The sequence below is a fragment of the Giraffa tippelskirchi genome, chromosome X, assembly GCF_054371585.1.
Source record: "Giraffa tippelskirchi isolate mGirTip1 chromosome X, T2T-mGirTip1v1.2.pri, whole genome shotgun sequence".
NCBI classification, from domain to species: domain Eukaryota; kingdom Metazoa; phylum Chordata; class Mammalia; order Artiodactyla; family Giraffidae; genus Giraffa; species Giraffa tippelskirchi.
The window spans coordinates 153,853,775-153,867,425 of NC_137289.1; the positions used below are offsets into that span (position 1 = coordinate 153,853,775).

The following is a 13,651-nucleotide window of genomic DNA, read 5'->3' on the forward strand; positions in this document are numbered from 1 at the left end:
ACAGAGGATGAGATGGTTGGATGGCATCACCGACTCAATGGACATGGGTTTGGATGAACTCCGGGAGTTGGTGATGGACAGAGAGGCCTGGCGTGCTGCGGTTCATGGGGTCGCAGAGTCGGACACGACTGAGCGACTGAACTGAACTGAGCTGCACACATCCCCAAGGCAGAGTTCAGGATCCCAGGGGACCTTTGTGGAACCCCACCCCCAGGGCCACAGTCAAGCCACCAGCGTACACTTCAGAGCCGTGGAGCGGGTGCGGAGCCCGAAGCAGGGTTCAGGGTACCCCTCGGGTCAAGACTCCAGGCCCCAAGGCAGGAGCTGGGACCTCCGAGTTAGGGGGCGCACTCGGACGTTCAAGGCAGAGCTCCGGGCTCCCGAGGGTGGAACTGGACCCACAAGCCCAGACCGTCGGCCCCGCGCGGGGGCTGAAGTGGGGCCCGGCTTGGGTGGGCGGCGCGGCTCGGTTCCGGCGCCAGACGCCGGGGGAAGTCGCCGCGAGCATCCCCAACAGAGAGAGGCGCGTGCCCGGCGGCATCGCCCGAACCCGCCTCCCAGCCGGGACTCGCGCACAGCAATGCGGCGGCGGCGGCGAGGGATCGGGCGACCAATGGGCAGCCTGTAAGGGAGCTGAGTCCCCCCGAGGCCCCGCCCTGTTGACCCCGGCGACCAATGGGCAGCCTGTAAGGGAGCTAAGTCCCCCGAGGCCCCGCCCTGTTGACCCCGGCGACCAATGGGCAGCCGGCAAGGGAGGAGGCTCCGCCGTATTGACCCGGGAGACCAATGGGCAGCCGGTACAGGAGCTGGGTCCCCCGCCCTGTTGGCCCGGGTGACGGACGGGCAGCCGGCTAGGGAGCTGGCTCCGCCCCGGAGGCCCCGCCCTGTTGCGCAGAGGCGCGCGGGATGTGGGCCTTGCGGGCCGCCGTCCGCGGGGGCGCCTGGCTCTCTCGCGCGGTTCGTGGTTGCCGGCCCCCGAGGGCTGCGCTGCCGTCGCCGCCGCCCCACCCCGAGCGCGCCCTCACCGCTCTCCGCGGGGGCCTGGGGTGCTCGGAGGGGCGAGAGGGCGGAGGGCGGGGCCCACGTGCGGATGGCCGGAGAAGCCGGGCTGATGGGGAGGAGGAGCCCGAAGATGCGGAGGAGGAGGAAGACGAGGAGGAGCTGCTGAGGAGGGACCCGCTGCTGCCCGCGGGGACACAGCGCGTGTGCCTGGTTCACCCTGAGGTCAAGTGGGGGCCCAGGAAGCCGCAGGGGACCCGAGGTGACCGAGAGCGCGGGGGGACGGTGGCGGGCGCGGGCGGAGCGAGGAGGCTTGAGCTTAAGGGGCGGTGAAGCCGGCGCCCCGGAGGCGGGGCTCCTGGGGGCGGGCCTCGCGGGCTGGAGCTCATAGTTCCGGCGCGCCAGGGGCGGGGCCTCTGGGGGCGGCCCTCGAAGGCCGGAGCTCATAGGTCGAGGCTTCTGGGGGCGGGGCTCCGGAGGCGGGGTTTCTGGGGCCTGCCTCCGACGCTGCAGCCCGATAAGTGGGGCTTCTGGGGCGGACTCGGAGGCCGGAGCTCATAGGTCGGGGCTTCTGTGGGCGGGGCGGCGAAGGCGGGCTTTCTGGGGGCGGATTCTGAAGGCCGGAACTCATTGGTCGGGACTTCGGGGGGCGGGGCGCCAGAGGCTGGGTTTCTGGGGGCGGATTCCGAAGGCCGGAGCTCATAGGTCGGGGCTTCGGAGGCGGGGTTTCTGGGGCCCGCCTCCGAGGCTGCAGCCCGTTAGGTGGGGCTTCTGGGGCGGACTCGGAGGCTGAACTGCCCACTCCCTCTCTTGCTCCGGGAGCTCCCCCCACCCATAGGCCTGGAAACCCTCATTCTGGGCACAGGCGCCCTCCTACTTTGCACGCAGCGAGCCCCTTCCCCTATGAGCCGCTCCTGGGTGTCTCTCTGCCTTGCTCCCCCGGGGCCTCCCCATCCATAATGCACACGATCCCAGCAACTCACGCGGGGTGCACGCGGGGTGCCCCTCGGCTTTAAGCCTTTTATGGACCCACTTTCTCTCTGCGCCGCTGAGTACTAAGCCCGGAGATTGTGCACAAGCTTCTGTAGCAGAAACGGGAACCGGCTGAGAGCTGAGCGGCGGGGTGGGGGCACTTGTGGTCGCAGGGTGGAGGGGACGGGCTCCGGAGGGAGGCTGCCCTCCCGTGAGGCTCTGGCCACTGAGCTTCACACCTCACCGGAGAACAAGCCAGGGCCCTGCACAGCTGTGCTCCGGGCCATCGCCCCCAGGCTCCCAGCCTCTCCAGACCTGCGCCAACCGTGTCCACCCCGTCAGGGCTCAGATCCACGCGGTGGCACCACTGCCCACGTGTCTGTTGTCCATCAGCTTACCTGAGAGGGACCAGCAGGAGGAGACACGAGGACAGGACGGGTCCTGACCGCCTTTGATCCACGGCCTGTGCCCCCACTGCTCTGGACTCCTGTCCTGGGTGGGCCCTGCCTCCCGCTGGCCCCATTATTCTGACTGCTCAGGACCACGAACTCTGGGTGGGCGCCTCCTTGCTCATCCTGGGTTCCGCAAGGGCAGCCACTGAGGGAGGCTGGAACTAGGCTCTGGTCACCCAGGACATGACACCCGCCCAGGACGGGACTCAGCCCACCCCACATACAGGACGGCAGGCTCTGCGGGTCCTGGGAACTTCACGGGAGTGGGTCACAAGGGACCCCGAGTCCCCACGGGGCACATGTGCCCAATTCCAATATGGGGGCGGGGGACTGTCCCTGCATCCCCTGCTCACCTCTGGCTCCCCTCTCCTCCGTCCGCCTTCCTGACCATCCACCCAGAAGAACAGATCTGCCTTTAAGCAAATGCTCATTCGGGTGCTTTCTGGGAGCCTTCCCTCCCCTCCCCTCCCCTCTAACCCTCCCCTCTAACCCAGCCCTCCCCTCCCCTCCCCTCCCCTCCCGTCCATCCTCCGTCCCCCCTCCTGACCATCTACTTAGAAGAGCAGATCTCCGTTTCAAGCAAAGGCCCATTCGGGTGCTTTCTGGGAACCTTCCTGTGACCAGGAAGCAGGAAGCCTCCCCTTCCCTCCCTCCCCTCCCCTCCCCTCCCCCCTCCCCTCCCCTCCCCTCCCCCTCCCTCCCCTCCCCTACCCTCCCCTACCCCTCCCTCCCCTCCCCTCCCCTCCCCCTCCTTCCCTCCCCTCTAACCCTCCCCTCAATCCTCCGTCCCCCCTCCTGACCATCCACCCAGAAGAGCAGAAGAGCAGATCTCCGTTTCAAGCAAAGGCCCATTCGGGTGCTTTCTGAGAACCTTCGTGTGGCCAGGAAGCAGGAAGCCCTCCCAGCCTGGGGGCATGTGGGCCAGGACTCGGGGCAGGGCTGACCAGGCCGGAAGTGGCCCTCACACCAGCCTGTCTCTCCCCCAAGCTGAGTGGCAGGTGGCAGAGGCCCGAGCGCTGGTGTGCACGCTGGACGGCTGGTCAGTGGTGGACACGATGGTGGTGCCCACCAAGACGCCAGACAAGAAGCTCATCTTCGGCAGAGGGACCTTGGACCAGCTGACGGGTGAGTCCATCATCGCATGTGTCACAGCCCCCTTCTAGAATGGCGCAAGCTCGACCGTCCCTCTGGGCCTCATGGAACTTGGATCAGGTGGCAGAAACCAGCGTGCCTGCATCAGTATTCCAGTGAGACCCCAGCACCCAGGCCAGACTGCCACCCCCTGTCAGTGCCCTGGGGTGTGTTCCTGCACGAGACCCTTGCCCCTCTGTGGACCCCAACGTCCCCGCCCCACACCGTCTGGTTCACAGCTCAGGGCAAGCGACCCGCAGAGCGGGTGCCTCGCCCCCTGTCTGTGTCCCTCCGAGTCTAGCATGCACCCTGTCCCCGCGGGCTCACCAGGCCCCTGTGTTTGTGAGACCTCGTTGTTGTTCAGTCGCTCAGTCGTGTCCGACTCTTTGCGACCCTGTGGACTGCAGCGCGCCAGGCTTCCTGTCCGTCACCAACTCCCGGAGCTTACTCAAAGTCATGTCCATTGAGTTGGTGATGCCATCCAACCATCTCATCATCTGTCGTCCCCTTCTCCTGCCCTCAGTATTTCTCAGCATCAGGGTTTTTTTCCAATAAGTTGGTTCTTGGCATCAGGTGGCCAGAGTATTGGAGCTTCAGCTTCAGCAGGTGTGAGACCTGCTTTCCGGGTCCTCCCCGACCCATGCTCCATGCTCCCTGAATACGGTGCTCGGAGACCCAGGGGATGTCCGGGAGACACAGCCGATCAAAGCGCAGGGTCACTCCCCAGAGGTATGTTGCGGGCTTACTGAGCCTCTGACCAGCGGTTCTCTTTTCCTAGAGAGGATCAGAGGGTCGCCGGAAATCACCGCCGTCTTCCTGAACGTGGAGAGGCTGGCCACGCCCGCCAAGGTACAGCGGAAGCAGCGGGTCAGCAGGTCTCAACGGGCCTGGGCTCACGGCTCATCCCCTCTCCCCCGCTGTTTTTTCCAGAAAGAACTGGAAGCCACCTGGCGCGCGCCTGTGTTTGACCGGTTCACCGTGGTTCTTCACATATTCCGCTGCAACGCCCGCACCAAGGAGGCGCGACTGCAGGTGGCGCTGGCGGAGCTCCCCCTACTCAGGTGAGAGCAGGACCCGGGCCGGGGCAGACGGGCCCCGCCACCGCCACACCGGGACCCTCTAGGGACCCCCCACCCGCCGAGACCCTCTCTAGGGACACAGCCCCACCGGGACCCTCTAGGGACACACCCCCACCGGGACCCTCTCTAGGGACCCCCTCCACCGGGACCCTCTCTAGGGACCCCCTCCACCGGGATCCTCTCTAGGGACCACCCTCCACCGGGACCCTCTCTAGGGACCACCCCCTGAAGCCTCTTTATGGACCCCTCCACCGGGACCCTCTCTAGGGACCCTCTCCTCCAGAACCCTCTCTAGGGACCACCCCCTGGAACCCTCTCTAAGGATCCCCTCCACCAGGATCCTCTCTAGGAACCACCCTCCACCGGGACCCTCTCTAGGGACACAGTCACCCACCCTGGACCCTCTGTAGGGACCACCCCCTGAAGCCTCTTTATGGACCCCCCTCACCGGGACCCTCTCCAGGGACCCTCTCCTCCAGAACCCTCTCTAGGGACCACCCCCTGGAACCCTAAGGATCCCCTCTACCAGGATCCTCTCTAGGGACCCCCTCCACTGGGATCCTCTCTAGGGACCACCCCCCACCGGGACCCTCTCTAGGGACACAATCACCCCCCACCCCGGACCCTCTCTAGGAACCACCCCTCGGAACGGTCTCTAGGGAACCTCTCCACCGGGATCCTCTCTAGGGACCACTCCCTGGAACTCTATGGACCACCCCCCCACCGGGACACACTCTAGGGACCCCCCCGAAGCCTCTTTATGGACCCCCCACCAGGACCCTCTCTAGTGACCCCCCCCGACCCTTTCTAGGGATATCCCTCCGCGCGCCCCCTGAGACTGTCTATAGGGACCCCCCCCAGACCCTCTCTAGGGACACCGCCCCCCCCACGGACCCTCTCTAGGGACATCCCCCGACCCTCTCTAGGAAGCCCTCCTGGGACTTTCTCTAGTTTTCATGTATCTAGACATGTTGCCAGGCGTGCTGACGGTGGGATGTGGTGGGTAGGGCTGCAAGCTTGTGGCCGCGGTTGCGACCTATACGCAACCAGGGACACGTCACCCAGGGGGGGCCCTCTGTCCTCACCTGTGATGCCCACGTGGGAGGGGGGCCCCCAGCTATCCCTCCTCCAGAAACCCCAGCCCCACCCCGGCCCCCTGGTCTGTTTTTGCCTCACGTCCTGTGGTGGATGGACATGTACGCCCATCTACTGAGCCAACCCATTTCTGCGCTAGGTCCCACCTGAAAACCGACGTTGCCCATCTGGACGGACGTGGGCGGGGCTCTCGCTACATCATGGGGTCAGGTACGTGTCTGAGGTCTCCTCACTAGGTGTGCAGAAGGGGCTTATCGTGGCCACCACCCCTACAAAGGGAACAGTGTCCTTCACAAGTCCTGAGAGGGCCTCTCTATGGTCACATTCAAACAAGGGTGGGTATCAAGGAGTCCCAGGGCTGAGCTCTGTCCAGAGGCTCCAGGGGAGGGTCCTTCCCGCCTCTTCCAGCTCCTGGGGGCTCCGGGCGTCCGTCCCTGGGCTGGTGGCCGCCTCCCTCCCGTCTCTGCCTCCGTCTCCACGTGGCTTCTCCTCTGTGTCTGTGTGTCTATGTCTCACAAGGACCCTGTCCTTGGGTTTATGGCCGCCCCCACTTCAGGCCCTTGACTTCATCTCTTCTGCAGAGACCCCATTTCCAAATAAGGCCCCATTTGTAGGTCCTGGGGTTGAGGACATGGATGCATCTCTGGGCACCGCTCAGCCCACTGTGGCCATCATGCGGACTCCCCTCGGCCTTTCCTCCTCACGGATAAGGGGGAGCCCAGGTGACCCCAAAGGGCAGTAGGGCCAGGGCAAGGCTGCCTTCCTCTGGGCAGAGCCATCTCCCAACAGGAGGTGTCAAGGCTGTTTGTGCCGGGGGCACAGGCTAGGGGGTTTGTTCCGGGGTCCTGACACCTGTCCAGGCCCCCCAGGCCGCCTCTCCGTGGCTCTTGGCCCCTTTCTACCCAGGGTCTGCTCGCTGACTCGCCGTCTCGGGTGTTTTTAGGGGAGTCCTTCCTGCAGGTGCAGCAGCGTCTCCTGAGAGACAGGGAAGCCAAGATCCAGAAGGCCCTGGAAAGACTCCGCCGCAAGAGGCACCTTCTGGGGCAGCAGCGGAGGCGGAGGGAGTTCCCCGTGGTCTCTGTGGTCGGATACACGAACTGCGGTGAGGAGTGGGGCGGGGGCGGGGCTAGGGGCCGGGGCCCTCCCCGGGAGGAGCTGGTGTTCAGGCCTCACTGGGGCGGGGCTGTGCTTGTGGGCGGGGCGTCACTTGCGAGGGGCTGGTGGGCGGGCCCTAACTGGGGCGGGGATGGTGGGTGGGGTCATCTTGGGGCCAGGATGGTGGGCGGGGCGGGCCCTCCCCCCCCCTCGCCCTCCCCGGGGCTGTGCAGGGCTCTATGGGGCTGGTGGGCGGGGCCTCCCAGGGCGGGGCTGTGCTGGTGGGCGGGGCCTCCTGGGGAGGAGCTGGTGGGTGGACCCGCCCTGGGGCCAGGTGGTGGGTGGGATCTCCCTCAGGCTGCACTGGTGGGTGGGCCCTCCCTGGGACTGGGCAGGGCTGTATGGGGCTGGTGGGCGGGGCCTCCCTGGGGCGGGACTGTGCTGTGGGTGGGGCCTCACTGGGCAGGGCTGTGCTGGTGGGCAGCCTCTTCCTGGGGCTGCAGGGCTGTATGGGGGCTGGTGGGCGGGGCCTTCCAGGGGCAGAGCTGTGCTGTGGGCGGGGCCTCACTGGGCAGGGCTGTGCTGGTGGGCGGGCTCTTCCTGAGACTGCAGGGCTGTATGGGGCTGGTGGGCGGGGCCTTCCAGGGGCGGGGCCTCGCTGGGCGGGGCTGTGTTGGTGGGCAGTCCCTCCCTGGGGCTGTGCTTGTGGATGGTGATGGTGGGTGGATCCGCCCTGGGGCCAGGGTGGTGGGTGGGATCTCCCAGGGACTGCACCGGTGGGCAGGGCCTCCCTGGGGCGGGGCTGTGTGGGCCTGCAACTGAACAGACTCCCACCCCATGGCAGGCACATAGCATCCGCCCAACTGCACCATCACGCTTCTGTATGAGGACACCCACATCACAACTCATGGTCCAGGACACCTCCCTCTGTCTCCAGGGACGCCTCCGCATCTCACACATACGTGACCGCTGTGCACACCATCACTTGTGTACAGGCACACCCACATCACAGCTCACATGGCCCAGGACACCTCCCTCTGTCTCCAGGGACGCCTCCCCATCTCACACACACACACACACACACACACACACACACACACACACGTGACCACTCTACACCATGCCCCTCGTCTGTCTACACTAACCTTCCCACCCAGGCCTGATCTGTCTAACCCCGAATCCTGGACAACAGCAGCTGTGTTCTTCAATGATCCATGCCTGGCATCAGGGCCCTGCAGAGAACTCTGGGCTCAGACACCCTCCCCGCCCCCATCCCACCGTCCAGCAGCCCGTGCTCAGACGTGGACGCTAGGGGGCCCAAGAGGGCCTGAGATGCATGTCCCCTTGTGCCTGACTTGCAGGGAAAACCACGCTGATCAAGGCCCTGACCGGGGACGCCGCCATACAGCCCCGGGACCAGCTGTTCGCGACGCTTGATGTCACGGCCCATGCGGGGCGGCTGCCCTCTGCGCTGACGGTCCTCTACATGGACACCATCGGCTTCCTCTCCCAGCTGCCCCACAGCCTGGTCGAGTCCTTCTCAGCCACCCTGCAGGACGTGGCCCATTCGGTGAGTGGGGAGGGCCAGACCGGTTCCCCCTCAGATACCAGCAAACGGGGAGGGGAGGTGGTTCCCTCCTTACGACAGCACAGGGCTGTGTCCTCTTACACTGGACGTCACAGGGACCAGACTCCCCTCAAACCCCTCCACTCAGGGAGCTAGGTCTGACTGTACATTTTGTTTTGTTTTTATTTATTTACTTAACATTTAGTTTTGGCTGTGCTGGGTCTTAATTGCTATGTTTGGGCTTTTTCCAGTTGTGGTGAGTGGGGGGGCCGTGTCTCTGGTTGTGGTGAGTGGGGGGCGCCTCTCCGGTTGTGTTGAGTGGGGGTGCCTCTCTGGTTGTGTTGAGTGGGGGCCTTCTCTCTGGTTGTGTTGAGTAGGGGGACCTCTCTCTGGTTGTGGTGAGTGGGGGCGTCTCTCTGGTTGTGGTGAGTGGGGGCGTCTCTCTGGTTGTGTTGAGTGGGGGGGCCTCTCTCTGGCTGTGGAGCCCGGTTTTCTCATTGTGGTGGCTTCTCTTGTTGCGGAGCAGGGGCTCTACGGTGCGTGGCGGTCAGTCGTTGCAGCATGCCAGCTCATTAGTTGTGGCGCACGGGCTTAGCTGCTCCGCGGTATGTGGGATCTTCCCGGCCCAGGCATTGAACCCACATCTCTTGCATTGGCAGGCGGATTTCTTATCACCTGCCCGGGAGGTGACCAGGGAAGCCCTACAATTGTAATTTTTCTGCAGGAAATGCTAATGAAGAGGGGTTTCCCTTTCTGTTTGGCCTTATCTGGGGCCCGGAGACAGTGAACCCCAATAGAGCCTGGGGTTTACTTGGCAGGGAGACGGCAGGGCCCAGGGACAGGCACCCCGGGACCTCAAGTCACAGCAGCTGAGGCTGAGGGCACCGTGCAGCTGTCTGCATCATCCCCCACGGCTCCTGAAAATCTCAAGTTGCTAAAATGAAACTTGAATTAAAAGAAAATTTCATCAGAAAGAGAACCTAGAAGTGAATCCCGTAAATGGCACAGAGCACTTCCTTTCCATGACAGAATTACCCTTACCCTCCGTTGTTACTTTTCTTTTGTATCTATTTTCCCAATTCTGCATGAGGAACCTACATGTAAAACATGAAACAGGGAAAGAACTTCTTTAAAAGGTGAGCTTGAAGGTTTCACAGAAAAGTGGACCAGCCCAGAGCTTTGAACATGGCACTATTGGCTGGGCTGGTTGGTGGTGGGGGGTCAGTGGCTGCACCCAGGTGTAGGGACCTGTGGGGTGGGAGACTGGGGAGACAGGTTTGGGGGTGCTGAGCAGTCTCTCGGTTCCAGCTGCACAGGGAGTGGCAGATGGAAACCCTAATGAGGGGGCAGGGGGGCTCTGTCCACCACAGAGCCGCTCTGCGGTCTCAGGTCGCACCCACCCCTTGAGGTATAGGCCCCCACGGTAGGGAGCTCTACCCTCAGCTGGAAGAGCAGTGTCCTGGGGCTGGCGGGTCCTCCTGGGCTGGGGGTAGGAGCCCCTGGCCCCAAGATCTGACCACCCGGCCGGCCCGTCTGGTTCTCAGGATCTGATCGTCCATGTCAGAGATGTGAGCCACCCCGAGACGGAGCTGCAGAAGGCCAGTGTCCTGTCAGCCCTGCGGGGCCTGGGCCTGCCAAACGCCCTCCTGGAGAGCATGGTGGAAGTCCACAACAAGGTGGATCTGGTGCCCGGGTGAGCCCCTGGGTGAGCCCCCTCCCCCGACCCCTGGAGTGTATGGTGGAGTCCATAACGAGGCTACCTGGTGCCTGGGTGAGCCCCTCCATCCCTGGAGTGTATGGTGGAGTCCATAACGAGGCTACCTGGTACCTGAGTAAGCCTGGCCCACCCCTGGACTGTATGATGGAGTCCATAAGGAGGCGACCTGGTGCCTGGGTGAGCCCCTCCATCCCTGGAGTATATGGTGGAGTCCATAACGAGGTGACCTGGTGCCCAGGTGAGCTCATCATTGCTGAGCACGCTGTGCCGGCCGCCCGGACAGGTACACACCCGCGGAGCCCGGCGCCCTGGCTGTGTCTGCCCTCCTGGGGCTCGGGCTGGATGAGCTGATGGCCAGGGTGGAGGACGCCATCCTGCGGGCCACGGGGCGACGGACCCTCACCCTCCGCGTGCGGCTGGCTGGACCGCAACTGAGGTGCGTGGGGCAGGCCTGGTTTGGAGGGGTGGTAGCGCTGATGATCGCTGTGCTGGGTAGGGTGTCATTCATGTGAGCAGGCAAGGCCACGGTGCTAGGGAGCCTTTGTCATCCCTGGGTCCTCGGCTCACCACGTAGGAGCAGGGGTCCGGCCACGTGTCCATGCCTCCGAACGCGGACGGTACTGCCCCCCCCACACACCCCAACCTGACCCTGGGAAGGCTGGGTGGGGGTTCGGGCTCCGTCAGGGTCTCCATTTCCACCAATCGTGTCTCCTTCCCGGCACGAGCAGGTGTATAGCCCTGTGTCCACTTGCTGGGACTGTGGGAGATACTGGCCTCCCAGTCCCGGGAAGGCTGGGTAGGGGTTCAGACACCGTCCGGGTCTTGGTTCCTAGCCGTCGTGTGTCCCTCCCACCAATCGCGTGTCCTGTCTACCTATCACGTATCCCTCCCACCAATAGCGTGTCCCTCCAATATCACTTGTCCTACCCACCAATCACGTGTCCCGCCCACCCCAATCACGTGTCCCTCCCATCTCACTTGTCCCGCCCACCGATCACGTGTTCCTCCCACCAATCGCGTGTCCCCCAACCAATGGCGTCTCCCTCGCAGCTGGCTTCACCAGGAGGCCACGGTGCAGGCGGTGGAGGTGATCCCCGAGGCCGGGACTGCTGATGTGAAAGTCATCATCAGTGACTCTGCTTATGGAAGGTTCCGGAAGCTGTTTCCGGGGTGAAACGATTCCCCCCCTCCCCAAAGATGAGGGCGCTGCACATTTCAGTCTCAGAGACAAGCACGTGCGGTGGGTCTTCGCCCCCCCCCCCACCGTCCCCACCCCCGCCAGCCTGGTGGGGCCGGGACCCAGTGGGTTCTGGGCGACCGTTGGGGTGTCTGGGGAGCAGATATCTGTCCAGGGTGGTTGATCACACACCAGACAATAAAAGCTTTGTGCGGTGTGTGTGTGTAAACTAGCCTCTGTGGCGTTTGTGCACCGGCCGCCTAGCAGACACCCCATGAACGCTGCCCTCTAGGCAAGAAGGTCCAGTTTGTGCGTCCGCTGTGTATCCCACAGGGGTCCCATCTGACCGGCCTGCCCTTGGCCACAGCAGTGTCCAGGGAGTGATAAAAACAAGAACCCAGCAAGCGGGAAGGATCTGCTCATTAATAGGGCCCAGAACACAGAACCCACTGCACAGGCGTTAGGTGTTTTCACCTAAAGGAAAGTACAAGTTTGGGCTTCTTGTCGACAGCCAGGTCCTGCACCAGGTGGACAAGCGGGGCTATGGAGGGGCCGGGAGCAGAGCCCCCTCTCGGAGGGATGAGCAGACTGGGGAGCCAGCCACTCAGGGCCTCAGGACACCTGTGCCTCCGGCCGCTTCCCCTTCATTCAGCTCAGCTCCTGCTGGTCTCCATCCTCTTGTGTCGGCTAGGTGGGGTGGACGGGCGTTAACTCTTACCCCGGTGGGTGGCGAGCATGTGACTTGGGACGAACCCCCAGGCTCCCGGGGTCCAGCCCCCCTCAGCAGGCCCAGGCTACCCTGGGGGTGCCCACGTGGTCCCAGGGCCCCCCTCAGTCATGGTCTCTTCCAGGATCCCGAGGGCTTGGCCACCCAGTTCCTCCCAGCTCCATTCCCAACTCCTCCCAGTCTGCAGAGCACAGGAAGGACAGTGCGGGTCACTTCTGGCCTCTGGTCCCCTCTCCTCCCAGTATCCCTCCACCTGCTTCCCGAGATCCCCCCCCCAGTCCTAGAAGCTGTACCCCAAGAACTCAGGGGAACAGAGCTCACCTCAGAACTGCCGCAGACAGGCAGGCGACTGCAGGGCCTGACATCCTGGAGGGAGCTGAGAGGGGATCCCAAGGAGGAGAAGGAGGTTGGGTCTCATGGGGCAGAGGGCAGGGGTTTCATGGGACAAGGAGGGGGTAGGGGGGTCTCAGGGCCCCAGGATCGCAGGGGGTCCCAGAGAGAGGCTTGGGGCTGGCATACGGTGAGAACAGGTATAAGACCACCGAAGTACCCAGCCTGTCCTGAGACCCTCCATACTGGAGTCTTCCAGAACAGGCCTGGCTAGGTGAGTGGGTGGGTGGGAGGCCATGGTCACAGGAAGGGGGAGTGGGGCGGGCAGCCCCCAGGGGCGCCTCCAACACCTATCTGACAGGGGTGGGTACCCAGATGAGTTTTAGGGCCTAGATCCTCCATTGTGTGGGCTAGTGGTTTCTGTTTTAAAAGGTTAGTTTTGGATGTGTTGGGGGTTTGCTGCTGTGTGGGCAGACAGCAGGGGCTGCTCTCTAGCTGGGGGCTGTGAGGTTCTCATTGCGGTGGCTTCTATTGCTGCAGAGTGCGGACTCCAGGCACACAGGCTACAACAGTTGAGGCTTCCTGCTTCTACGGTACAGGGCTCAGTAGTTGGGGCGCACGGGCTTCGTTGCTGCACAGCATGTGGGAATCTTCCTGGATCAGGGATGGAACCTGTCTCCCCTGCATTGGTAGACGGATTCACTGAGCTGCCAGGGAAGCCCTGGTTTATTTTCTGACCCAGCAGCCCGTGCACTGTGCTCCATCAACCTTGGACTTTCAAGGATACTTCAAGGATTATCATGAAAGCCGCTAGCAACCTCTCCGTTGTCTGGTCACAAAAATACACAAACTGGGACTTCCCTGGCAGTCCAGTGGTTAACATTCTGTGCTTTCAATGCACGGGGTTGTGATGCCATCAAACCATCTCATCCTCTGCTGCCCCCTTCTCCTCCTGCCCTCAGTCTTCCCCAGCGTCGGGGTCTTTTCCAATGAGTTGGCTCTTTCCATCAGGAGGCCAAAATATTGGAGCTTCAGCATCAGTCTTTCCAATGAATATTAAGGGTTGGTGTCCTTTTGGATTGACTGGTTTGATCTCCTTGCTGTTCAAGGGATTATCAAGAGTGTTTTCCAGAATCATAGTCTATAGACTGTTAGCGGCAAAGTGATGTCTCTGCTTTTTATTACTCTGTCTAGGTTTGTCATAGCTTTTCTTCCAAGGAGCAAACATCTTTTAATTCGTGGCTGCAATCACCATCCATGATGATTTTGGAGCCCAAGAAAATAGTCCCTGTTTCCATTGTTTCTCCATC

General features: G+C 63.1%; 1 protein-coding gene across 1 annotated transcript; it reads left to right on the plus strand.

Moving 5' to 3' along the window:
- Positions 1-891: 891 nt before the first annotated feature.
- Positions 892-11,513, plus strand: LOC145536986 (putative GTP-binding protein 6). Its single transcript, XM_081567335.1, has 10 exons — positions 892-1,261; positions 3,411-3,548; positions 4,333-4,403; positions 4,485-4,615; positions 5,868-5,938; positions 6,672-6,830; positions 8,185-8,393; positions 9,935-10,083; positions 10,391-10,543; positions 11,158-11,513. The coding sequence occupies exons 1-10, from the start codon at positions 907-909 to the stop codon at positions 11,279-11,281; spliced, it is 1,560 nt and encodes a 519-aa protein (XP_081423461.1). The 5' UTR covers positions 892-906; the 3' UTR covers positions 11,282-11,513.
- Positions 11,514-13,651: the final 2,138 nt, after the last annotated feature.

Excerpts from the sequence above, each read along its gene's own strand:
- LOC145536986 (XM_081567335.1), top strand. The coding sequence starts at position 907 with ATGTGGGCCTTGCGGGCCGCCGTCCGCGGGGGCGCCTGGCTCTCTCGC. Across the intron at positions 8,394-9,934 it reads TGCAGGACGTGGCCCATTCG|GATCTGATCGTCCATGTCAG; the intron begins GTGAGTGGGGAG and ends TCTGGTTCTCAG. Across the intron at positions 10,544-11,157 it reads CTGGCTGGACCGCAACTGAG|CTGGCTTCACCAGGAGGCCA; the intron begins GTGCGTGGGGCA and ends TCTCCCTCGCAG.